At 35.5% G+C, this 27,167-nt stretch overlaps 1 protein-coding gene across 1 annotated transcript in view; it reads right to left on the bottom strand.

Annotated features, from left to right (window-relative positions):
- LOC145983966 (uncharacterized) overlaps window positions 1–27,167 on the bottom strand; it is a 97,638-nt gene that overhangs the window by 19,424 nt on the left and 51,047 nt on the right. Inside the window, exons 17-21 of the mRNA XM_083117190.1 lie at window positions 26,769–26,952; window positions 21,737–21,932; window positions 19,379–19,569; window positions 17,122–17,280; window positions 16,293–16,421 (exon numbers count right to left, since the gene is read on the bottom strand). Coding sequence (XP_082973316.1) covers window positions 16,293–16,421; window positions 17,122–17,280; window positions 19,379–19,569; window positions 21,737–21,932; window positions 26,769–26,952 — 859 coding nt within the window. The remainder of the gene's footprint in view (window positions 1–16,292; window positions 16,422–17,121; window positions 17,281–19,378; window positions 19,570–21,736; window positions 21,933–26,768; window positions 26,953–27,167) is intronic.

Below are 27,167 nucleotides of genomic sequence, written 5' to 3'. Positions count from 1 at the left end.
TACCCCTATTATTATTATATATAGCAACTAAGTATTGTATTTAATTAATAATTTGAAGAAATTAAAATGTTATATATCTTTTTAAAAAATAACACTCCTTTCTAATGATTTTTCAATGTTATTTTTAAAAATAATTTTTCAGAATATGTTTTTGAATTTCTCTTCATTTTACTAGGATTTGCATAAAATGATCCATGTGTCATATTCAACGAAATGTCATGTACATTTTTAATTTAGGGAAAATTATCAAGAAAGAAAACAAATAAATACTATTGACATCCTTTTGTGAATAGTATTTATTTTACATTATTTTTTGTTCACCATGCATAGTTGTATTCTTGTAAAAAGCATGAAAAACAATATATTCTCTACATTTCGCAAAGCAAATAATATACGAATTTTCGTAATAAGTAAAATACAATAAATAATTTTTCGGTTTAATAAGAAATAAAAATCGCAGAGTTAACCGAACGGTGAATCGAACACAGAATTTTACAACCCATAAAATGCGTTGTAGCCTTTGCAATGAAGTGATGTAGATTCAAGTAATAAAATTTCATACAAAATCGCACATTATAAGATTGTTCAAATATATTAAATCAATGTGTCTATAAGTTATTATACTGTCAGCCATTTGGCACATCTCGTTACAAAATCTCAGCACATCACCATTCACTAGTTAATCGAATTGAATATTGATTCACTTCACAGTTCAATGTGCAACAATAGTTTCGACTCATATCACGTGAGATGTAAACTCAATTCAATTCTCTCATTGTATGTAACTTGTATGTTGAGCTCATGTAGAAATATCAATTATGAGCTCTAAGCTAAATTTGACGCTACAATCGCTTGATCAACTTTGCGTCTCGCTGCTAGACATTCTACGTTCCTGTTTGCTCCAGGTCGCTTCTGCATTTCATTATCATTGTTTTTACCTCTGTTTCATTCTCATCGTCGTTATAAACCTACGTAATTTCTACTGTTTACAGTAGACAGAATTTACTGTTATCAATTGTAGTACTCTACTGTGTCTCTCGGAAATCTACTCAAAATCAATGATTTCCTACTGAACACTTTCAGTAGGCCTAATGTGTAATTACAGTTGAGGAACTACAAGTGAAATAATCTCTTCAGTACTACATGTAATATTGCATGTAGTGTGTTTGAATTTGAATTCAAAATTTTGGGTGCGTCAGCACTTAGGCTATTTTGCACCTGTCAATTTATACGGGGTCCAGCCCCTTACCAGAACTAAAAAACAGAACTGTAACGTCGTGTTGTAACTAAAATATTAAAATATTCTGAATTCGGTTAAAAGCTGAGGCTGTAAAGAGGCACTCAGCACCCACAAGGACCAAACACGTTCGTCTGCAAACTGAAGTCCAGGGTGTACTACGTGGAAGCAACAATTGGGTGTACATACTTCGTGGAAGGTCATCCCTTACACCCTTGTAGTGTGTTTAGCTCAGCATGTTAGCTGTAAATATAACTTTTTATTCCTCTTCACTAACAATTTGTTTTTATATCTATTTAAAATTTAAACCAACCTCACTTCCATGTAGTACACCCTGAACTGCATTTTGCAGACTAACGAGGCTCTGGTGACTGGACCTACTGTTAGTATAATCTTTGTAGGACTGCGTGTGTGAGTAGTGGGATTTATGATATAACCAGTGCGAGAAAGTATGAACCCCCCTCAGGCAGATTTGCCTACACTTAAAACTAGCTCAACATGCCCATATGAGCTTTTTGCTCAAGTGTGGAACCCTGTCTAATCCAAGATTTTTGTAAAAATGCTTTCGGGAATTTCCTGTGAAAGTATGACCCCCCTCAGATTGATTTGCGCACACTTATAAAAGGTACTTCTGTGAGATTGTTGTCCATAAATTTGTTAAAAATATGCCCCTCTTGATATTTTTTTTGGCTACACTTAAAACTAAGCCAAGATGCTCATATGAGCCACCCACACCCACCCACACCCACACATATTTACTTCCGGTCCACTTCCGGTTTGCCTACTTCCGGTCCACTTGTGGCCAAGTTGTGGCCTATTTCTGGTTTATTTATATTGCATCATGCTGTGCAATATTATGCAACAAATTATTAGACACGTGTTGTTTTCTGATTGGTTGCTTATGACATAATGTGATGATGTGTTATATTCTGATTGGCTTATTGTTTCAGATGTTTTCAATGCGGTCCGTGTTTAGGCTATATAAAGAGATTTTGCATTGCATATCAGCCAGTATTGTGAGAGTTGTTGAAGAGAAAGGGTGTGTTGTTGCAGTGCTGCTCATATTTTTTAAACACAAAAATATTGCAGATTTGTATAAATTGAATTACAAATCTATTTGATTTAATATACAGAATTTTTGACAACCTGTCATAGGTTTATTAAGTATAGAGTTTTGATTTGAACCCCAAGAAATTTTATATAAATACCAAAGCCAAAAATATTAACACACACACACACACACACACACACAAAATATACAAAGCACACTGCTGAACCCAACTGATATTTTTTATTAAGCATAGAATTTTGATTTGGACCCCAAGAAATTTTATATAATAAACCAACAACAAAAATGCCAAATCAAAAATATTGTAATCAATGCAATAAGAATATATCCAGCCCCAATTGGGTTAAGCACCAAAAGAATTGTAATCCAGATAAAAGCAGAATACTCACAAAAATATGCCCCAAATGCCATAGAGAATATAGCATGCAATACTTCACATATAAACATACAGATACTTCTTCTGCACAGTCATCAATATTGCCAAACAAAATTGATTGGAAATATTTGTGTGATTGCCCTGTATAACTTAGATTGGAAGGCCATATTTTGTAATTTTCTGAGCTCTTCACTATTTTTCTCCCCTTTGCAATAGGGTATATCATGTATGTGTTTCCGGCATAATCATACTGCATTTCTACAAGAAATTAAAAATTTACATTAAAACAGGATATTAGATACAAAAATATCTCGTTTCTGTCAGAAATTACATCAAAATTGTCTGCAAAACTTATGTTTCTTTTGAAATCATTAGGGGAGCAGATGTTGTTGCATCCTATAGTTAGGAATGAAATATTTGGATATGAAACAGGTGTGTGAGAATAACGGGGCAAAAATAATTGTCAACAATTTCACACCCAACCCAATATCCAGAATAACAATTATAGAGCCACAGATCCTCAAGTGTTATTTTACCTAAATCTAAATATTGTATGTGTTCCTCTAGATCCGATACTCTCTATTGTTGCAACACTATTCTTCCCAATATTATTAAACTCATCAACAAAATAGCTAAGCTCCTCAGATTTAACAAACTTGCTCATCTACAAGAAAATAAGAATTAAGCATAAATGTAATTGTTGTGATTTCCACTGAATTCAAGATATACCCTAACAACAATATATCTTATACCCTTGGGTATGATAATTTTACGGCTCTTGCCCGGGTGAATAGTTTCACCTACAAATACACGGTTGTTGAAATACTCAATACCAATATAGTGAATTGTTGGGTTTTGAATGCAAATTTTGACAAAATTTGTTTTAAAATATTTTCTGTCTGTTCTTCTTATTATTCTTGTCCCATATCCCGTTAGTGGCTTATAAGATTTTAATTTAATTCCTCTCCTATTATACAACTCAAAATGTGTTTTGGGATCTCTGCTGGGCATCTACAATTGAAAAATTGTTAATGTTATCACATCCAATCTCATATTCAATATTTTCCTGACCATCTATTATCAAAAAATTAGATTCGGATGGGTAAATTGTAACTCCTATTACTTCCCCAAGTTCAATATTAAAATATGACAGAGTACATTTCTTGAAGAAGTAATTGTTTTTTGTGATAATCATAACATATGTCTCTTCTGTGTTTTTATTCCTAACAAAACCTCTTCCAATGCCACGCATTTCAGATAAAAATCTAATGGGGCGATCCTCATAAGAATAAACAATAGCTTGGGTTAATGGATCCATGCTACAAAAGAATCAAAAATAAACTCCAAACCTATACATCAATCCCAAAAATACCTCATTCTTGTATCTTGTATTGATAGCTCTTAAAATGATTTTATCTTTCAAATCATACAGATTATATACTATGGTGATGTATTTCAAGTTTGGATAATATTTTAGGTTAGTGTATATAGTTTTGTAACCACCAATAAGATCAAAATGCATCCATTCTGTACTGTAGTCCATAAGCAAATCGGGGGAAGCATTGCAGAATAATCTTAGAACTTGGCCATTGTCGATTGGGTTGAAACAAATATCAATTCTGTGGTAATAAATTTTATTGTTTGTTTTTGTGACAAAATACCCTATTAAATTTGGAATGTATGACCCAACCTCAAACTCAAATACATCGACATTGCTGCATATGTCATCTGGGGATGAGTTTGTGTTAATTATGTAACAATGTATGTATTTTGATTCTGATATCTCTGCAATTTTTTTAAATTCAAAAAATTGCACCATACCAAGCTCCAGGTATTGTATCCTGGAAACATTTTGGGTGAGTATTTTAATTTGCTCATCACACTTGACAGATAGGATAGGAAAATTGCACAGAGACGTGCTAACAATATTTTTTTTGCTAACAATTTCAAGTTCCTTGAGTGGGAATATGTTGTTTCTAAGATCAGCATTGATTCTGTAGTACAGCATTGCTGTGGAACATGTTAAGTTCTTGGATTCTGTCACACCCATTCTAATACAATTAATATCACAAGTACCATTACAAGGCACGCACCGCATAAAATCATAATTCCAAGCGATGGCATGGAGTAATCATTTTTCCACGATTCCATATCATACAAAAAAATTATACTGCAATTGGAGCTTCAGCAGTTCGGGACTGTGCAATATATTGTCTACAAATGTAGGAAAAATAATATTACACGGGTTGCAAACAAAACTCCCAAAGCTTATGTATTTCAGGTTTCTTAAATTTGAAACAGAATCCAAACTGTCTGGAAGTTCATAAAAGTGAAGCCATTCTACAAGCGGGTATATCTCAGCTTCTGCATGATATATTTGAGCAAGAGGTGATGTGTTTATAATATTTGTTGGGTTGTAATATGTTATTCCATGATTTGACCTATACTGGTGATACCTGGGAATGGATATAATTTTTGAATTTTGGCTGAATGAAAATATATCAATGTTCTGTGTGAAGTCTTTCAATTCTCTAAATTGATCCAATCTTGTGCTTATAATTGTTGCCCTTACAAGTTTTGCATATTTTATTTTATTTACAATCTGTGCAAACATCTTTAACCTAATAGGACCTAGCTCTATTATATCATAGGTTAAAACATCCAATGCGAGCAGGGATTCAACATTGTTTTTAGCAATAAATATGCTCTCTTCTATATCCATCATGTCCATAATTGATAAGAAGACACAAATTTACAACTATTGTAATTGATTGAAGCAATGCGGTGAAACTTGATATTGCATTGATTACATATTTGTTCTGATCAAAGGCATGAGCTAAGGCACATCCAGATTGAATGGCTGCATATATTAAGTATAAGCCAAGAAAAACAATCATCTGTAAGAAAATGCACTGCATTAAACACAGACACCATATGTTCCATAATTCTCTGCTGTAATGCCGAGACTCATGGCCTCATGGTTGATGTGATACTTATTCATCATGTACAAATATAATTCATTTACACCTAGATCCTTCAAATCTTTACAGAAATCTGGAACATACGTTGAAACGTTTATATAGGAACAATGGGTATTGATTGCCACTTTTCAAATCACAATTCCCCTTGTTCCTGTATAAACATTTCAACAATCACCTAGCCCTATGCTTACATTACCATGAATCACAGGTATATCACTATAGAATAGATGCATTCATGCTTCACTGTTATTACAGATCCTATGTAATATGGTTCAGCAAGGCATCTGCTGAATTGCACCATAAATTTTTTGTATTTTTCTACATACCCCAACTTCATATAAATAATAGGGGTTGGTTTAGATTTAATAGTGCAGACATTATAACAGATGGGGAGGGGAATATATATGATGGGGGCAAATGCCTCATGAATGTAAAATTCAACAATTCTTCTTATGCTGCATGTTTTAATAAGTTACTCATGTACATGCTTAGTGTGTAGAATTATATGCTATTAACATAGAAATACCTATTGCATGCAAAGTAATGTATTGATAAATTTTTTTTAGATATGGCGCCCCCACCTGATTATAATTCATTTTATGGACCATATGTCTACACGGGCCCATTGTCCGAGTATAAAGGATCTTTTATTGTATTTAATGAGGAAGGGCAACCATTTATAGTTGATTCCATTCAAAATTCCAAAAACACTATTCACAGCAAGAATAAGATTCTAGGTCTTGACCATGGTGTTACACCCCTATCACATCAGTGTGTAGAGATTCTGCTTGAACACAACATGAGTTTTGTGGGCAAGCAAAATTTGGATTTTGTTTGTGAGGGATTATACTTGGATGTTGATTGCAGAGACATGTTGAGCACCAAGCTTGTATATTTCTCTAAACCAGATTCGCTCAGGAATATTGCTGAGGAGATTAAAAAATTGAACACTGTTGTGAAAATTCTCATAGTGCATCTGAAAAATAAATTTATTGATGATCACACAACCCTGGAGGATCTGGAATTTATATCAAACATAAATCTGGTGTGCATATATAATCTGTCTGCAAAACAAGATGTTATGGATGGGTTTAAGAAAATGTTTGTTGGGGGGAATAATAGGAAAATACATGTGAGCCTTAGGGATCAGTTGAGACTCATGCTCCATTATAAGATAATACATCCAATTTTGTATAACATCTATAATATCAACGAGCCTGTAGTTCAATTTTTTAGTTTTTAATTTGTATGTTTTGCCTTTTCAAGCAATGGAGGATCCACCACAGTCCATAAAATTTGTTGAGATTGGAGCATCTAGAAAAAAAAATGAAAGAAAATTCAGATATACCCATTCATAAAAAAATTTGATCTCTATTTTGACGACAAAGTTGATATTGAGAAAGTTCCTGCAATGTGTAACAAATGTGGGTCACACTTTTCTTCTCTCCCCATATTATGACATGATCCCAAACACAGAAACAGTCACATGGATCCATTTTGATAGTATCCCCACAGATGAGGATAGGAAAATCCTCATAGAGAAATTTCCAAATTTAAAATATGTCACTGTGTATCACAGCTTGTGCTCACCAGAAGATATTTGTAATATTCCAGATTTCTGTAAAGATTTGAAGGATCTAGGTGTAAATGAATTATATTTGTACATGATGAATAAGTATCACATCAACCATGAGGCCATGAGTCTCGGCATTACAGCAGAGAATTATGGAACATATGGTGTCTGTGTTTAATGCAGTGCATTTTCTTACAGATGATTGTTTTTCTTGGCTTATACTTAATATATGCAGCCATTCAATCTGGATGTGCCATAGCTCATGCCTTTGATCAGAACAAATATGTAATCAATGCAATATCAAGTTTCACCGCATTGCTTCAATCAATTACAATAGTTGTAAATTTGTGTCTTCTTATCAATTATGGACATGATGGATATAGAAGAGAGCATATTTATTGCTAAAAACAATGTTGAATCCCTGCTCGCATTGGATGTTTTAACCTATGATATAATAGAGCTAGGTCCTATTAGGTTAAAGATGTTTGCACAGATTGTAAATAAAATAAAATATGCAAAACTTGTAAGGGCAACAATTATAAGCACAAGATTGGATCAATTTAGAGAATTGAAAGACTTCACACAGAACATTGATATATTTTCATTCAGCCAAAATTCAAAAATTATATCCATTCCCAGGTATCACCAGTATAGGTCAAATCATGGAATAACATATTACAACCCAACAAATATTATAAACACATCACCTCTTGCTCAAATATATCATGCAGAAGCTGAGATATACCCGCTTGTAGAATGGCTTCACTTTTATGAACTTCCAGACAGTTTGGATTCTGTTTCAAATTTAAGAAACCTGAAATACATAAGCTTTGGGAGTTTTGTTTGCAACCCGTGTAATATTATTTTTCCTACATTTGTAGACAATATATTGCACAGTCCCGAACTGCTGAAGCTCCAATTGCAGTATAATTTTTTTGTATGATATGGAATCGTGGAAAAATGATTACTCCATGCCATCGCTTGGAATTATGATTTTATGCGGTGCGTGCCTTGTAATGGTACTTGTGATATTAATTGTATTAGAATGGGTGTGACAGAATCCAAGAACTTAACATGTTCCACAGCAATGCTGTACTACAGAATCAATGCTGATCTTAGAAACAACATATTCCCACTCAAGGAACTTGAAATTGTTAGCAAAAAAAATATTGTTAGCACGTCTCTGTGCAATTTTCCTATCCTATCTGTCAAGTGTGATGAGCAAATTAAAATACTCACCCAAAATGTTTCCAGGATACAATACCTGGAGCTTGGTATGGTGCAATTTTTTGAATTTAAAAAAATTGCAGAGATATCAGAATCAAAATACATACATTGTTACATAATTAACACAAACTCATCCCCAGATGACATATGCAGCAATGTCGATGTATTTGAGTTTGAGGTTGGGTCATACATTCCAAATTTAATAGGGTATTTTGTCACAAAAACAAACAATAAAATTTATTATCACAGAATTGATATTTGTTTCAACCCAATCGACAATGGCCAAGTTCTAAGATTATTCTGCAATGCTTCCCCCGATTTGCTTATGGACTACAGTACAGAATGGATGCATTTTGATCTTGTTGGTGGTTACAAAACTATATACACTAACCTAAAATATTATCCAAACTTGAAATACATCACCATAGGATATAATCTGTATGATTTGAAAAATAAAATCACTTTAAGAGCTATCAATACAAGATACAAGAATGAGGTATTTTTGGGATTGATGTATAGGTTTGGGGTTTATTTTTGATTCTTTTGTAGCATGGATCCATTAACCCAAGCTATTGTTTATTCTTATGAGGATCGCCCTATTAGATTTTTATCTGAAATACTTGGCATTGGAAGAGGTTTTGTTAGGAATAAAAACACAGAAGAGACATATGTTATGATTATCACAAAAAACAATTACTTCTTCAAGAAATGTACTCTGTCATATTTTAATATTGAACTTGGGGAAGTAATAGGAGTTACAATTTACCCATCCGAATCTAATTTTTGATAATAGATGGTCAGGAAGATATTGAATATGAGATTGGATGTGATAACATTAACAATTTTTCAATTGTAGATGCCCAGCAGAGATCCCAAAACACATTTTGAGTTGTATAATAGGAGAGGAATTAAATTAAAATCTTATAAGCCACTAACGGGATATGGGACAAGAATAATAAGAAGAACAGACAGAAAATATTTTAAAACAAATTTTGTCAAAATTTGCATTCAAAACCCAACAATTCACTATATTGGTGTTGAGTATTTCAACAACCGTGTATTTGTAGGTGAAACTATTCACCCGGGCAAGAGCCGTAAAATTATCATACCCAAGGGTATAAGATATATTGTTGTTAGGGTATATCTTGAATTCAGTGGAAATCACAACAATTACATTTATGCTTAATTCTTATTTTCTTGTAGATGAGCAAGTTTGTTAAATCTGAGGAGCTTAGCTATTTTGTTGATGAGTTTAATAATATTGGGAAGAATAGTGTTGCAACAATAGAGAGTATCGGATCTAGAGGAACACATACAATATTTAGATTTAGGTAAAATAACACTTGAGGATCTGTGGCTCTATAATTGTTATTCTGGATATTGGGTTGGGTGTGAAATTGTTGACAATTATTTTTGCCCCGTTTTTCTCACACACCTGTTTCATATCCAAATATTTCATTCCTAACTATAGGATGCAACAACATCTGCTCCCCTAATGATTTCAAAAGAAACATAAGTTTTGCAGACAATTTTGATGTAATTTCTGACAGAAACAAGATATTTTTGTATCTAATATCCTGTTTTAATGTAAATTTTTAATTTCTTGTAGAAATGCAGTATGATTATGCCGGAAACACATACATGATATACCCTATTGCAAAGGGGAGAAAAATAGTGAAGAGCTCAGAAAATTACAAAATATGGCCTTCCAATCTAAGTTATACAGGGCAATCACACAAATATTTCCAATCAATTTTGTTTGGCAATATTGATGACTGTGCAGAAGAAGTATCTGTATGTTTATATGTGAAGTATTGCATGCTATATTCTCTATGGCATTTGGGGCATATTTTTGTGAGTATTCTGCTTTTATCTGGATTACAATTCTTTTGGTGCTTAACCCAATTGGGGCTGGATATATTCTTATTGCATTGATTACAATATTTTTGATTTGGCATTTTTGTTGTTGGTTTATTATATAAAATTTCTTGGGGTCCAAATCAAAATTCTATGCTTAATAAAAAATATCAGTTGGGTTCAGCAGTGTGCTTTGTATATTTTGTGTGTGTGTGTGTGTGTGTGTGTGTGTGTGTGTGTGTTAATATTTTTGGCTTTGGTATTTATATAAAATTTCTTGGGGTTCAAATCAAAACTCTATACTTAATAAACCTATGACAGGTTGTCAAAAATTCTGTATATTAAATCAAATAGATTTGTAATTCAATTTATACAAATCTGCAATATTTTTGTGTTTAAAAAATATGAGCAGCACTGCAACAACACACCCTTTCTCTTCAACAACTCTCACAATACTGGCTGATATGCAATGCAAAATCTCTTTATATAGCCTAAACACGGACCGCATTGAAAACATCTGAAACAATAAGCCAATCAGAATATAACACATCATCACATTATGTCATAAGCAACCAATCAGAAAACAACACGTGTCTAATAATTTGTTGCATAATATTGGATAATAATTTGTTGCACAGCATGATGCAATATAAATAAACCAGAAATAGGCCACAACTTGGCCACAAGTGGACCGGAAGTAGGCAAACCGGAAGTAGACCGGAAGTGGACCGGAAGTAAACCGGAAGTGGACCGGAAGTGAACCGGAAGTGGACCGGAAGTAAATATGTGTGGGTGTGGGTGGGTGTGGGTGGCTCATATGAGCATCTTGGCTTAGTTTTAAGTGTAGCCAAAAAAATATCAAGAGGGGCATATTTTTAACAAATTTATGGACAACAATCTCACAGAAGTACCTTTTATAAGTGTGGGCAAATCAATCTGAGGGGGGTCATACTTTCACAGGAAATTCCCGAGGGCATTTTTACAAAAATCTTGGATTAGACAGGGTTCCACACTTGAGCAAAAAGCTCATATGGGCATGTTGAGCTAGTTTTAAGTGTAGGCAAATCTGCCTGAGGGGGGTTCATACTTTCTCGCACTGGTTATATCATAAATCCCACTACTTGTGTGTTGTCCTTGTTTGTGCTGACTGTCTGTCGCTTTACAGGCTCAGCTTTTAACCCAGGTAAAGATATTTTAGTTTTCAGACACACTTTTATTTTTGTCATGATAAGGGACTGGACCCCGTATAGCGTCACGGGTGTAAAATACCCTAAGTTTTCAGGCACACAAATTGTAATTCAAATTTAAAAAATCTTAACATAGATGTTTCAAAACACCTATTGATCTACTGAAATCAGTACAGTAGAGAAACTGCAAGTGAAATTAATTTATTCAGTATAGTGTATAATATGTTAAGATTAATATTTTGGCTGTAAATATTAATTTCATACCCCCTTATTATTCTTTGTATTTATATCTTTTTGAAAATCTGAACACAGTAGATGTTTCAAAACACCTATTGATCTACTGAAAACAGTAGACAAAAGTTTCATTGGAGTAAGTAGAAAAGAGTCATGAAATAATACCCAAAGATGTCAACCATTATGAATTAATGTTACATACTTTTTTTTATTTCACTTTCCAAAACCTAGAGCTCGAAATAATACATGGCATGCGATTTACTAGACAGTCTGCTTTTCTGTGATTGATTCATCATGCCCAGTCGGGGATTACTTCCATTCAAGGTAAAAGGGGAAGGGGAAGAAATCCACCACAGTACCATGACGTATGAAGTAACATATTCACAGGCATCCAATACAACTGATAAGGGTTCACCTGACCTTGAAAGTGTGGGAAACACGTTTCACGCTGGTTTCCAGAATGCTGTGGCTAAATCTGGAACTAACGGTGGAATAAGAAACAGTTTGTAACATTTAACAATGACATTTCGCATTTACAAAATATGAGATATGTAGACTGATTTATTTATTATAGTAGACGGTAGAGAATTACTTACCACGAAAGTCAAGTTCTAAATTGCAGACATCAAAATCTACTCCAGGTTGTAAAATACATTTGTGATAGACAGCAGATAGGTTAATAAGTAGGGTCATTGAATTTTCGCGATGCGCGAAATCGCAAAATGTGAAAAAAAGATGCAATTTTGAACATTCTGGACGTAACTATACCCCGAATGATGAAATATGCATGAGTTTTATTCGCGAAGTAATGCGAAATATGTGCATTTCCACGAAATGAACGCTTTTCACGAAATAACCATGAAATATCATCAAATTAAGTAGAAAAAACAAAAAAACCGGCAATCGAGGTTGTGCGCGCAAAACTGTCGATTTGTAACGAAACGTTTGCCTAACGTTTCCTACCACTTGCAACTGAAGAACGTTTTATCTTCGATCAGATCAGGAAGACGCTGCAAATTGGGATTTCCCATGCACATAATCTCAGTTTGAAAACTTCGCTCCCTGTCAAGCTGCATTCCTTTCTTCTCCCGAATGTCTACTCAACTTCCAGTTTCATTGAACTTGCTAGCTGTAGCAGCGATAAGATTAGTCTGTTTTATTTTTTCCAACGCTGGTATATACCGCTGATCTATCATTTTATTTACCGCTCTCCTCAGTTTTTATTTACCATAAATTTGTGTCCCTATTAATAAGGTTTACAAGATTGCTAACGACTCTTAAGACAAACGTTCAACAAAGGTTATTGAGTGAGAAAATGGGAAATTGTTGAAAATAGCGGCCTAGTTGAGTGAAGATCGAAGGTTCGAATCTCTTATAGAACCGGCTATTTTTTTACACTAATTTTTGGTGTGTAATATATTTAATGTATTGTCGACATTTATAAGAAACAAAATATGAAAACTCTCCACCTAAGTAACGGTGCGGTATACGACTTTGTGCTTTGGACCCCGACTGCAGCGGGACAGCATGGATTCGAGTCGTCCTGGGTTCTTGGCCCGTTATCTGCATAGGACCGGTGGCAACCCACCACGTGAGGAAATTGGGGAGTGTAACCACCTTAAAACAAAAGAAAGATAGATACAAATGGTAACTACATTAGATAGTAAAGTATGGCAGTGGACCCATGAATATTTTTACCAGATGTCTTGTTGTTTCATTAATTAAAACATGTATTTTGGATTATCTGCTTCTTTATTACAAATATGATTAAATAATTGAGCCACAATTTGATATACATTCCTTATGTATCATCCTAATTTAACACAACTCAACGTATTCAATTATCTACAGACAAATAAAGTACAACCCATATAACCAACCTAGAATATATGTGTGCACTCTGCTGCTGCTCAGGATGGAAGAACTCCGTAACAGGCGGAGCCTTTTCTCGCCGGGCAGATAACGTCACGTGATCAAACAAAAGACAATCTATTACATGATAGTACCAGATCCTTTCATTATATTACCTCGTGACGAGTATGTTACAGGAGCTACGAGTGACTGGTGTAACCGGGTTTCAGATATCTTCTATAACGGCTGAGGGTTTGACGTGCTGACCAACGTCACCTCGTTGCCAGTTGAAGATAACTCTAGCTAGGATTGTGGAAGGGAGACTGACAGTCGGGAGATAGCCCATGGCCCTTCGAGGTTTTAAAATATGAAAACTATTCCTTCCGTAAATCTAATTTCTCGTCATTGTCACGTGAGATTTCTTTTCAGTATGACTCCTGCAATACTAATTAGTCCCTAAGTAGGATAATGAGATGGACAGAGAGATATTAAATTATGAGTTCACTGTTTAAAAAAGAAGCATTAACACATTTTTATATTCACATACCTCTTTACAAATTCCTGAGCAAGTCACTACAAATGAACCAATCTAGTGCACACTAGAGCCTTGGTTTATCGATACCTATGGGGTATCCTACAATTACAGTCAAACCACAACCTCAATTCTCGAAGCTGTAGCCTCTCCATGTAAAACGATTGCGTCGTAAATATAGTAGATTTTGCTTAAATGTTTTGTGACATTCATACCACCTTTATTTCATTTGCTACAAAGGAGCGTTTGGGTGTGTTGTTTATAAAGAGGCGAGTGGGGATTATATTTCTAATGCATATTGAACGAATTGGTCTTAACTCATAATCATGCCGCAAGAAGGAACGAACTCGTGGTTTAGTGGTTATCGCACTGGGTTGTCACTCTAATGGTCGTAGGTTCAAATCCTCACGGTGGCAAAAACTTTTCGTAAGCTTTATTCGATCCCATTGTTACTATTTGAATTAGTATTCTTTAACACTAACAATGAAAGATTATACAATTAACTCTCTCTCTTTCAAAATGGTAATATGAGGACAGGTTTCTTATTATAAGAATTGGAAATTTTAGTGGTCTCAACGCATCTAAAATCCAAAATACTAGATCGACGTTATTTTCTACTGAATTTTAAATCCACGTTATACACAGATAGGCTAATGGGGTCTGGACCTACAGTTTAAAGTGAGATACGAACCACTATGTGTCTTCACTTGTTATCCTGCACTGAACGTAAAACAAACAGCTCCCCGCCCCCATTTTTAAAACAAATTTATATGAAATATGGTATTTATAAGATAATCATCATTGATTTGATTGTTTTTATTACTGAACATCAAATAAAACATTTTCCATAATCACCTCTTCGTCCCATCTCTCCCAATATCTTTCTGTCCCTCTCTTTTCCCCCTTCCCCCCACACATGTATCAAAATAAATATTTTCTTAGGTTTGTATGTGTATAAATATAACATTAAATACCCCCAAAAATAATATTTATTTTCTACTTTCCGTCATCCCTCTCCCACTCCCGCAACCCCTCATTATTATTGGCGTTCACCAGACCAAGTGGTAATGTATCGACGTCTTGTAATCAGTGTGTCCTTTTCCGAGTTCCAGTCAGGTCGCATAATGTTTCAGATTCCAATTTAAATGTATCCCTAGTCGTGATTAGCCTATGTGTGCAAAAAGTGATGTTAAAACGAACTCTTGACCTCAATAATACAATTTGTGTATTTTCTTTCAGCTGTGGTTCCCTCTTTTCGCGAGAAATAACTAATTAACCTAATCATTAACTCAACAAATAAAAATGCATCTCTAAATTAATTAATGAAAACTGTTATTACACCCAAACCACTATTTTATCGTAAATGTAAATGAAATGTCATCTCACGTAGTGAAAACAATGTGAAAATTGTTCTAATGAGTGATATATGATTGTCAAACACATACATGAATACATTATATTAAGCTCGTGAACTATAATTGGGACAATTTAATACTAATTTGAAACGATTAAAGGCAATTAAAACGACAAAGTAAACTTTTGCGCAATCTTGATGCCGATTCGCATTATCGAAACAATATTTTACCAATGGGGACGTTATCTCATATTTGGAAATGCTGCATTGGTTGAACTTCCTGTGGACAAGACCGTGAGTCACGCCTCCTGCTTCTCCGACTCGAACTTCACTCTGATTGGAGGATCGTATATTTCACAACACTTCCTTGTTTCAGAGCTACCAACACAATTTCGTAAGACGTTGGACTTAGAAAAAATCCATGCGACAGATTTTTTGAACATGACTGTACCATTCTGTTCATCAACGAGTAGTACATATGCACTAGTAGTGTTATTTGCTGTAAGGGCTCTGCTTGAGAGTGTTATTTTACTTCTGATTAACATTATCAAGTTCTTGTGGCAACTATACCTCAGGAGTACTGACATTGGAAAGATGAATTAATAATGAGAAGTTTTAGGAAATTACTTAATTAAACAAGTGATAGTTGTAATAATTTTCTGGGATGAGAATATTTCAGAGGACTTTAAGCTTGATAGCTCATCCCCCTTCATATTTGCTACTGCTTTCTTCAAAGATATCAAGTAATTATATATCTATTTTGGTTAAAAGTAAGATATTAATTTAAAATGTTGGAAATCAGTTATATACTTACAAAAACACAAGCTTCACTAGTGATAGAGCCACCAGTCACCATCCCATTTGGAGCTGTCAAGGAGTTGCTTGGTTTTACTGACACCATTTCAAGAGGAATTCCCAAAGTATAAGCTACTACTTGAGCCACCTAAAATAATTAAAGTGAATTAACAATTTATTTTACCGATCTGATACATCTTGATAATATTATACTTTAGTACAAAATTCTGCTATTTTGTTATTATTTTATCAGATAATCTCCATGCCCTACTTTTATAAAAAGTTTCGCTATGATGCCAGGGGTCCCGGGTTCAAATCCCGGCCTGGGCATGGATGTTTGTGACTGTCCATTCATCAGTTTCATCACATCATCATTCATCCACATCTTCGCAAATTAGCCAAAAAGTAGCACAAACGCAAAGTAAAATAAAGCAATTCAATCAATCAATCAATTTTATAAAATGTACCAGTAAATGTCTAAATATGCAACTTCTTTTGCACTGCAGTCGCCTGGAAACACACATTGGTTAAGGAGATCCAAGAGCCATTCAGGTTCTTCAAGAACGATTTGGAATATTATATCAGATCGATAGAATATCGGTTATCAGTATCTGTACTTTATCGGCATTGGGCCCATCCCTAATATAAAATATGTATTTGCCACAACACAATCAAGTTGCACATTAGCATACAAATATGTGATTAGAAAGTTTTTGAAGAGCTCAATTCAGGAAAAGCAAACTAATTTATTTCAACTTATTTGACTCTTTAAAGTAACATACTCTATACTCTATTGCTGATGGACAATACTGATGTGGTCTCTGCAAATTGGCTTACTTTGCACTTACCTTGGTGTTAATACCCTGGCCAATTTCAATTCCTGCATGAGTAACTGATACAGTGCCATCTCCTCGATAGATGCTTACAAGAGCATTATAACCACCAAAGTATTTGAAGGGGTACTTCATGGGAACAATGGCTATTCCTCTTTTTCTCCATCTATTTTGCTGTGAATACAAAGAATTGTACAATGATAATACTCTAAAATATGTTGCACAAAATATTTTGAAATTATCAAACTAATTATTTCTGTAACATGCCAATCACAACTACAAATATCAATTCAACTGTACTCTTGTTACAATTTACTTACATGACCAGTCATGTGTAAGTAGTGAGGTGAGTGGTGCAAGTATGTCGCTTGACATAAAACATGAAGCTATAGTATACAAAAGTTGAATCCATTGGCATCTCTTCTTTTCACCAATTTGATACATCTGTAAGCAGGCTGATACTTAGTGCAAAATTATTCTACTTTATTTTTTTAATGAAGGTAAAGGTAAAACTAAAACATCCTGGTTTCGTAAATTAAATGGCAAAAAAAATATTTTTTTCTAAGGTATAATATATAGCAGGCACCTGGTTGCATTACTTAATTGAAAACATTAATGATCCACAGAGTTCATGGATCATTTGTAATTTGATATATTTGACTCCCCGATGGTGCAGTGCCTTGTAATGAAGGGGTTCCAGGTTTGATACCCGGTGGAGGCATATAGTGGTTCGAATCCCACCTTAAAATAAAGGTATAGTCCCGATTAGCCATACTGTGCATAAAGTGGACTTACACCACCAACTCAATCAATCAATCAATTTGAGATTGGATGAGGAGAATATCAATTTTATCGGTATTGGTACATTTAAGTGTTATCATGAAAATTTTCAATTTCTCTACTGTTTTCGTCAGGTATCATATCGATAATCCTGATTCTATCATGTTAAATGTTTGTTTTAAGTCAAGTTTATGCACAGATAGTCTAATTGGGACTGAACCTACAGTTTAAAGTGAAATCCATACCACTGTGCAATGTGCCTCCACCAGGTACCCAGGGCCTTTTAATAACAAGGTAACTGACTACGTTACCACTATGCTTGATTGGTTGATTGATTGAGTTGGTGTTTTAAGTCCACTTTATGCACAGTAAGGCTAATTAGGACTGGACCGACAGTTTAAAGTGGATCCAAACCACTATGTGCCTCTACCGAGTATTAAACCTGGGACCCCTTGATTACAAGGCAACGACGCTACCACTGCGCCATCGGGGAGGCTCCAACTCTGGAAAGTGTTGAGGAAGATTTGACACCTGCAGATGTAGCATTTTTTAGGTTTTCTCCAGTGCTTTGTGTAACGTACATTCTCATGCTACAAAGCACTGCTGGTAGATAACAGGCGAAGTTTCACGGTAGAGAACCTGAAGACAATTTTCGTTTCTCACTGCAATGCTTGAGGTTAGTAAAATTAAAAATTTGTGAACTTTCTTCGTTTATATGCCTACGTATGATAATTTTTTAAAATATTTCTTCTGTGTGTGAGGCATGTTTTAACAAAGATTTTGTATGCAGATTGAATACAGATTTTTTTTTCTGAAAACTCTGCCTTTTCTTGTATATAAATTCGAAAATTACACTTCCAGTAAATAGGTAAAATGAGGCAGAATAGTAAATGCAACTGAGGATAATTGTGCAATAAGCGCCACGATTTTTCCAATGTTTCTCCATGCATTCTACATGAAAGAGATTATAATTTCATTTAATACATCATCCGAACTTAGTCGATATTGCGTGGAAAACCCAGAATTGAATTGTAAATGAAAAAAAGGAAGTTCTGCTTTGCATATATTTGGGATTCACTAGGTTTTTTTTTTGCATTTTTCTGACATATTTTTTTCAATTTTTAAGACATATTTTTAACTTTTTTGGACATACTTACATACATATTTTACACTTTTATAGGACATAAAGCCCCAGGCCCTGGTGATGACGATACCACTATGCCATCGGGTAGGCTGTGTTTCCATGTATATGAATATGGGTCAAGAGAAATAATGATTATTTTATAATTGCTGATGAAGAGAACAATTGGACACAATGTCAATTCACTTCAAAAAATCCAAAATATGATCCAATTTTTCAATTCAACCACTACAATATTGTGAGATTGCCCACTCAGGTCTTGGACTCAGCACATGACATTGATATACTGGCTATCCACTAAAGGTTTGAGCAATAAATGTGAACATTAAATTATAAAGTTGTACCTCCTACCTTATTAAATTCTTCTATATTCTTCTTTCTTGAATCATAACATGAAGATTTCTTTAAATCTTCAATCAATTGTGGTAAAGGGCTGTCTGTCATGTCCATGTTCTTCATTCTGATTTGCAGTGGGTCTTTATTAAGCACTTTTGCAATATGTTCCATGATAGTTTCAATTGATGCAAGACCTTCGGTTGTGCCTGAAGTACAATTTAATTTCAATTTTATCTATCTAATGCATATGTTACAATACTAAGAAAATTAACAAGTATCAGAGGCAGGTAACAGCAAAATGTGAAGAATTAAAAAGTTGTTTCAATAAAATAACATTGTTAAATACGTTAACCAATAGCATTGCCGTTGAGTAGATATTGCAGAGGACATTTTTTCTGCAGCTGACAGAAGCAAAGAGGGAGGCCGTTCCACTACCCTGAAGAGGTAACAAGAGGAGAGGACACCAATGCAAGGGAAGAGCGGGGGAAAGCTTTGTGATAAAGTGTGCTACGGAGTTATTCATATGCCTGTTTAGGGGCCCAGTTACCAGTCAGGATTGCCTGTACGGGCAAGTGTTGTCACATTGGATTGTCAGAAAAGAACTAAATCCTGCCTAAACTGGGGATACTATTTCTCGGAAGCAACTAGAGCTAGACTGCAAAGCCAAGGCTGGATTGAACAACTGAGACCGGTTAGGTACTAAACGAAAATATAGTTCCTTGGTGCGATTCGTGATTTGGACAAACCTTACTCCAAAAAACTAAGTTGGCAACAGTAGTATAGATAGCTGGAGTTCCCTTCCACACACTGGAGGAATGGAATTCTGTCGTCTGCTTGCCGCACAAATGTCAAACTGACCCGAGAAATGTGTGGTTCTTCTTCTTCCCCTTTCCACCTCATTTACAAAGAAATAAATGAATAATTGACAAAGGCTCTACCACTATTCATTGGATTTTCGTGGTAACTGTCTCATGAGTGGTAGTTTTTGCTAGGAGTGCTTGTGGCTAAATTACTGAGCGGATTCCAAAAAAAAGAATGAAATGAACAATAATCTAAATCGAAGGCATGTTTTTTTGGGGGGGAGGGGGTAAGGTCTACCAGAATAATTGTCGTACTGATGACCGGTAACACTTTTGAAAAAGTCACGCCATCAATTTCACCATTTCATCGCTTGCCCTCCAGGCAGGGCCCAGGGGAGGCTCAGCCCCATCTGGAACTGTTGTCAGCCCCCATTGACATTAGATAAAACTATTTTGTATAATTTGTTTGCAGTGAAGAGTGAAATTGTAGACAGCAAATATTATCTTGCTCGCAACTTGATGAAGAATATATTCACAGAACATGAACAGCAGCTATTACATTCGTTCATCTTGCTTATGAGCTGAGGTCGAAGTAGCGGCAAGTATTTAGAAGTTTCTCTAGACTTTACAAAGTTCTTTCATAGAGGAGCTTCTTTATCTATATCTTCACTGCCCCTGTTGCAGCCTCCCATTTATGCACAAGTTTTATTGATTCGGCCAGGGGTGGAATATATGGTAGGCACTGTAGTATTTGCATGATATTTCTAAATTTTATATTAACTTAATGACCCCTCCACACACACGCACACACGATTTACCTTCATTTAATATTGTGAAACTTTTGAAAAATGGACTTGGTTTACTCTCCCCTCCCCGGAGAGCAATTCTAGCTACCAGTCTGTAGCCCTTATCTTCGTGATTAGGCAAAAATGGCAGGAAAGAAAAGTAAAATAAAACAAATTAATAATTTTGATTCAGTATGAAATATGTTATTTCTTCATGATTCATTTACACCAAACATATTTCATGCATCACTTACACCAAATATATTTACTTTTCCTGTTCATAAAAAGCAGTGGGAGGTAATGAACTTTGTAGGTTCAGAAATGAGAAAACATATTTCTTCAGTTATAGTTACGAAGCTTAACTACCAAGCGTAATTCAATCTTTGGGGAAATAAAGATTTGGTAGAAAATTAATATATTGAATTGAGGTACTTTCTTTTTCCATTAAACTGGCGTTTGTGACATTCTATTAATATCAGTGGTCACTGTCACCATCCTTTCAGGAAATAATTATACTGCAACATTACAATAAGTTCCAAAGAGGATGATTGCAGTGGCCACTCAAATAGGCTAATAGACCATCATAAAGAACAGTTTTGTCAAAAAGTGAATACTTCATATCAATAGAGTTAATTTAATGTCTAGTGTTTGTTGAATATTCCAGATGAAAAACACCATGTGGTTTTCCATATAATATGTATCTTAGTGAACAATTTGGATATATGTTACTTGCACCCTAAACTTTCATAATTTACATGTAAAAATTTAAAAATGTAATGAGGTCCTACCTGGTGCTCTGCAGTATGTATTCGATGGTGTGTCTGTTTTCACTGCCTTGCCAGTAAGAGCCCAAGATTTGCTCTCATAACAATTTTTAAAAAGATGCACAGACTCCTCAAAAACTGGTTCATTATATGTGCAGCCTGAATCTCCAGTCATTATAGCTTTTAGATACTGAATTTTTCCTTCGTCATTAACACCAACCTAGCAAAACAAGATATAAACTTGAAATAACATACATTTGTATATTTTTTACACACTTCTCAGAATATAATGTGCAAATAATGGAATGCAGTGGGGAAATTCCATGTGATAGTGCACCTGAACCTCATTTTTTTAAAATTAAATGTAATACTGTAACTTCATCCTATCTTGTGAGTGAGCAATCTAAAATTGTCATTTGCACATCTCACACCACGTGATGCATACTTGTGGGGAATGTTAAAGGAGAGTGTGTTCAACTGTGAAGATCCACCAAAAACTGTGCCTGCATTACGTGAGCAAATCATCTCCTTTTGCAGGAGTCTGCTGCAACCATTGTTTCAGGATATATTTGAGAATCTGCGTGAACGATATGAACACTGTCTACAGCGAGGTGGTGCACACTTTGAAAACTTACATTATGCATACCGTGGCTAAAAAACATGCTAATGTTATCCTCAGTAACGTATAATTCATAATAAGCAGCTTTGAGATGTACTTATGTTCATCTTTTCATTTCAGTAGTGTATATTTTGGTGCATACTGTACTTCGTGGTTGCTATCGAAAGGCGATGAGAGAAGAAATAACAAGTTGATCTAATTTCTGTGTTCTGGGGATTGATGGGTTCAGTGTCCTTAGAGATGAAGCTCTTTCTTGTCCATTTTTTTTTTTTGTGTGTTTTCGATATTATTCGAGTCAAGTATATTCGAATCCCGAACTAATTGTTTATGTTTGTTGTTAAAACAAAAACTCTCCCCCCCCAGAAGAGTTTGGGGGGGGGGAATTTCAGGACAAGATCATTGGTGGGGGGAATTCCATCCTTGTCCTCCCGGGATTTCACACCCTGCTTTATCTTAAATAATTTATTTTTCCATCATTTGACAATTCACAGAAATTAAAATAAACGTCTTATTAAGTGAAGAGGCAGCATTTTGTTTGTCCCACCCATGACACAATATTGTTAGCTCATAGCTACAAATCTGGAAAAGTATTTTAAGGGTAGTTATGTTTAATCAACAGTGTTAAGTTTCATATTTCATTGCACAGAAACTGCAAGAAAACTGTTTCTTAACTATCAGTAGAATAGTTACTTTAATATCAAAAATGCAGTCTGCATGTCCCACCCATGACAACGGAATGCCCCAGTGGTGTGAGAATACATATGCAAATCAACACACACTTAGTGAAATCATAAATAATGCGAATGGCCACTTTTCTAAAAAAAAAAAATCAATAAAACATAAGTTGACAATTTGAGTGATTTCCAGTTTTCCAGGATTTTTTATGTAGGCCATAGTTTCATTTTCAGTGCCAATAGAAGATTTAAGAAGTAGTACTTCTATGATTTTTTATGCGCTAAAATATTCAGAAGATATTATTAGTTAAAATGTTAAAAGAACTAGGATTCTTCATATCTCATTGTTGCACTTCTCAAGATTTGCATTTCGTGTGAATATTGAATTCTTGTTTACAAGGAAATGAACCAAGGATCAGATCTAAATAATGACTAACACATTTGTGCAATATTGTCTAAAATTGTGAAGATATATATATATCTTTTACCTTACGATTTTCCATATAATATACAACCTTGGTGACAATGAAGTTCGACCAGAAAGGAATACGTGATTAAATGCACAGAGGCATAGGCGGTGGAATGGGTGACCCGCAGAAGTGACGCATGTGTGTAAGAGGAGGCGTGTGAGCAGGCAAGAATCGTGATCCCAGCATGTTGCACCCAAGGTCACGTAAAGAACGAAAATGGGGAACTATACGCGTGACATTGAACTTCGACCAGGCACCAGACCCATAGGGAAAATTCCAGATAGTGGCTCATTCGACGGAAGCATGATGTCACGGACACGATAAGGGAGTCCGCCGTATATAAGCGCATGCTGTGCACCGAGGAACCGCAGTGCATCATCACCATGGCCAGGGGCAAACCTATTGACAACACCGTGAGGAGAAGAGTGGTGGAGTTGCAACGGGATGGACTCAGTGAACGGGAAATAGGGCGCCAACTGAACTTACCCAAGTCAACCGTCCACTGCATCATCAAACACCACCAAAATACAGGTACTACAGAGCCAGGTAAGGCCCCCGGTCGAAAACGCATGCTTAGTGTGATTAACCTAAGGATAATTAGGCACTATATCCAGACCAACAATCATGTTTCTGTGGCCGAATTACGACTGTGGACTCGAGAACGCTTTCACATTGAAGTGTCAACCAGAACTATTCGCCGTTACCTACAGCGATGCGGTTACAGAGTGTACAAGGCAAATCGTAAACCCTTCCTTTCCATGTTGAACAAAGGCAATCGACTATGGTGGGCACGAATGTACCGGGGATGGACATTTCGGCAGTGGAACAGGGTTTTGTGGACGGACGAATCCATTTTCAATGTTGTGTACGGGAAAATACGGAAAACAGTCATTTGTCGGAAGGAGGAACAGAATGAAGCAAAATGTTATGCACGTCTGGTACAGAAACCTGCGTTAGTGATGGTATGGGGATGCATGACGGCATCTGGGGTTGGCCCACTACACATCTGTGAGGGCATTGTGAATGCACACGCCTATACACGCATACTAGAGCGGCATCTTCCCACAGTGCGAAGGCACCTGTTCCACAGGCGGCGTCTCATCTTTTAACACGACAATGCCAGGCCTCATACAGCGCGGCTGACAAGAGAATGGTTGACTTGCCATCATGTGCGAACTCTGCCATGGCCACCATCGAGTCCTGACCTCTCGCCCATTGAGAATGTGTGGCGTGTTCTTAAGCGACGTGTGCAACAGAGGGGCCCACGACAGTGGCTGCTCTTATCACCTGCCTGCAGGAGGAATGGCACCGCATCGATGTGGAATACCTTGAACGACTCGTCCGCAGCATGCCCCGACACATTGCCACAGTTATTCGCCGACGGGGCGGCGTCACACCATGGTAAACAGGATCCCCTCTAACAGTGGTCGAACTTCAATGTCACGTGTAGATGGACGAAAATGTTTTATTTTGTGTGGACACCATACATTGCTGCGTTGCAGCGGAAATTTATGTTTTCCTTTGTTCCATGTAGCCTGCTGAATAAAATATGTTCAGCATATGCATGTGTTCTCCTTCTTTCACAGCGCACCCCTATGTTTGTGACTGGTCGAACTTCATTGTCACTAAGGTTGTATATCAGGGGTGCCCATCCCCCCTAAGGCATATGATGCACTCCCCCCCAAAGGTAGAACATTCCCCCGCCCCCCTTTATGCCAAATTATTTACTCAAGTTATTTTGGACAGACAAACTTTTCGGAACAATATAATGCAGACATATTTAAGCAATATATGTTTACTTTAGGTACTTTAGGCTCACTTTCATGTTTGCTAACATAAAACGTACAAAACTCCTCAGGCTCACTGCCATTATTAGTGTACTGAACCTTATTCTTCACAGTATATCTGCTTGACTAACATTGTACTAACATGAACAGCATGTCCGTCCCCCCTTCCAAACCGAATGTTTCATCTCAACCCCATCACCGTGATCACCCACAGGTAGGTAGAAAAACTGTACATAATAACCATAACTAAAAATCAATAACAAGTCAATCAAAGAATCGACCCCCCCCATTTTTGTGTTAAGATATATAGAATTGGTATAAAATTTTATCCCCCAAAAATTTCCCATGACTCAAGCGTGTCATGAATTCCCCCCTGTATGCACCCCTGGGGGAATATCTTTTATACCTATTTCTTCTGGAATTAATGTAATTTATGGTAGTTTATACAGACTAGAAATGATTTATTTTCTTTTTTACATTTGCATTCTTATTAGGAATTGAACTGATTATAGGGTAAGAGACATAACTCCGTTGCTGTCAGCAAAAGACAACCACTTTGGCAAACCAGCTCTCAGTACAGCCAAAACTTGCCTCACTCCTGTTGCCTTCAAAATGGCCTCTGCATGTTATGGTTTTAAAGTCTGTTAGTTTTGTTGTTATTTTAAACATAATTCCTATTTGCAGCCTTACTATAAATAAGACTGAAAACCAATATGGTAGATATTAACATTAGACAGAACTATCTTGACACTTAACATAAGTGAACAAAGTACAATAGCAACGTGTTTCATTGGAACATAATGAAAAATATATCTGTGTATTGTAAGCCCATGTCATTCAATGGTAGCGATTTTTATTACCTGCAGCAGTGTCTGATATTTTCAACAATATTTCTCTACACATAAAAGCTACTTTGCATGAATTTAATGGAAACTATGATTGAAATACGGCTTCATTTCATTGTGTTATAAGTCACTATCAACAACATCAAAGAGTGAAATAACAAGAAAATATATAAACATTCAGTCATAGGAAGATTGTGTATTCAAAATCACACCTCCTCAGAGCCACAGACCCATGTTGACTAAATGATAGTCTCACTGTTACCAGTTGTATAAGCTGATGAAATTCTGTCCCACATAGGCAATACAGTGAGCATATAAAGTTACTGCAATTTATGAAAAGATAAAAATGACACCCTTAAATTATATATTTATAGACAGACGACCCAAATTACTCAAATATCCAAGTTTATGAACCATCAATACAATATGTCACATGAAACCCAGAGGAACTTGTCTCCAAAAATGTGGTATTCGGTTTTTTAATGCATGTATTCACTTCGAAGAGCTATGAAGAGCTACTTTTAGATTCAGATCAGTGTATCTAAAAAAAGATCAGTAAATTGAAGATATATGACTCAGTTTAATGCTAATGAGAAGAGATGGAGGTGTGTGTGTCATTACAGAAAATTTATTTTATATGTATATTTTTTCACATACATACCTCATATTCAGTGAGAGTTGGATATCTTTTACCAAATGCTTCCATGTTACTTTCCAGGCTCATTACTGTTCTCACTGGTTTATTAAGTTTATGAGCAGCAACAGCACAAGCCACACCTAGACATATTGAACGAGAAATTTTTGCACCATAAGCTCCCCCAACTCGACGAACTTTCATATTGATACTGAAAAATGAAAAGGACCTTGATTAATTATGTCTACCACAGCAAAGATGTAGTATTACACTGGTTCTAATATTCAGTAAAATAATTTTGAAATTAAAAAAATTAATGTCAGATGTTTGAAACTGCAGATACATGATCACAAATTAGCATTCATCAATGAATTAAATATTTATTTGGTAAGTGTCTGAAAACAAAATATTCCTGATTGATTAATC

The sequence above is a fragment of the Lepisma saccharinum genome, chromosome 2 (assembly GCF_977018435.1).
Source record: "Lepisma saccharinum chromosome 2, izLepSacc3.1, whole genome shotgun sequence".
Classification (NCBI taxonomy): domain Eukaryota; kingdom Metazoa; phylum Arthropoda; class Insecta; order Zygentoma; family Lepismatidae; genus Lepisma; species Lepisma saccharinum.
This window is presented reverse-complemented; position numbering and strand designations above follow the sequence as displayed.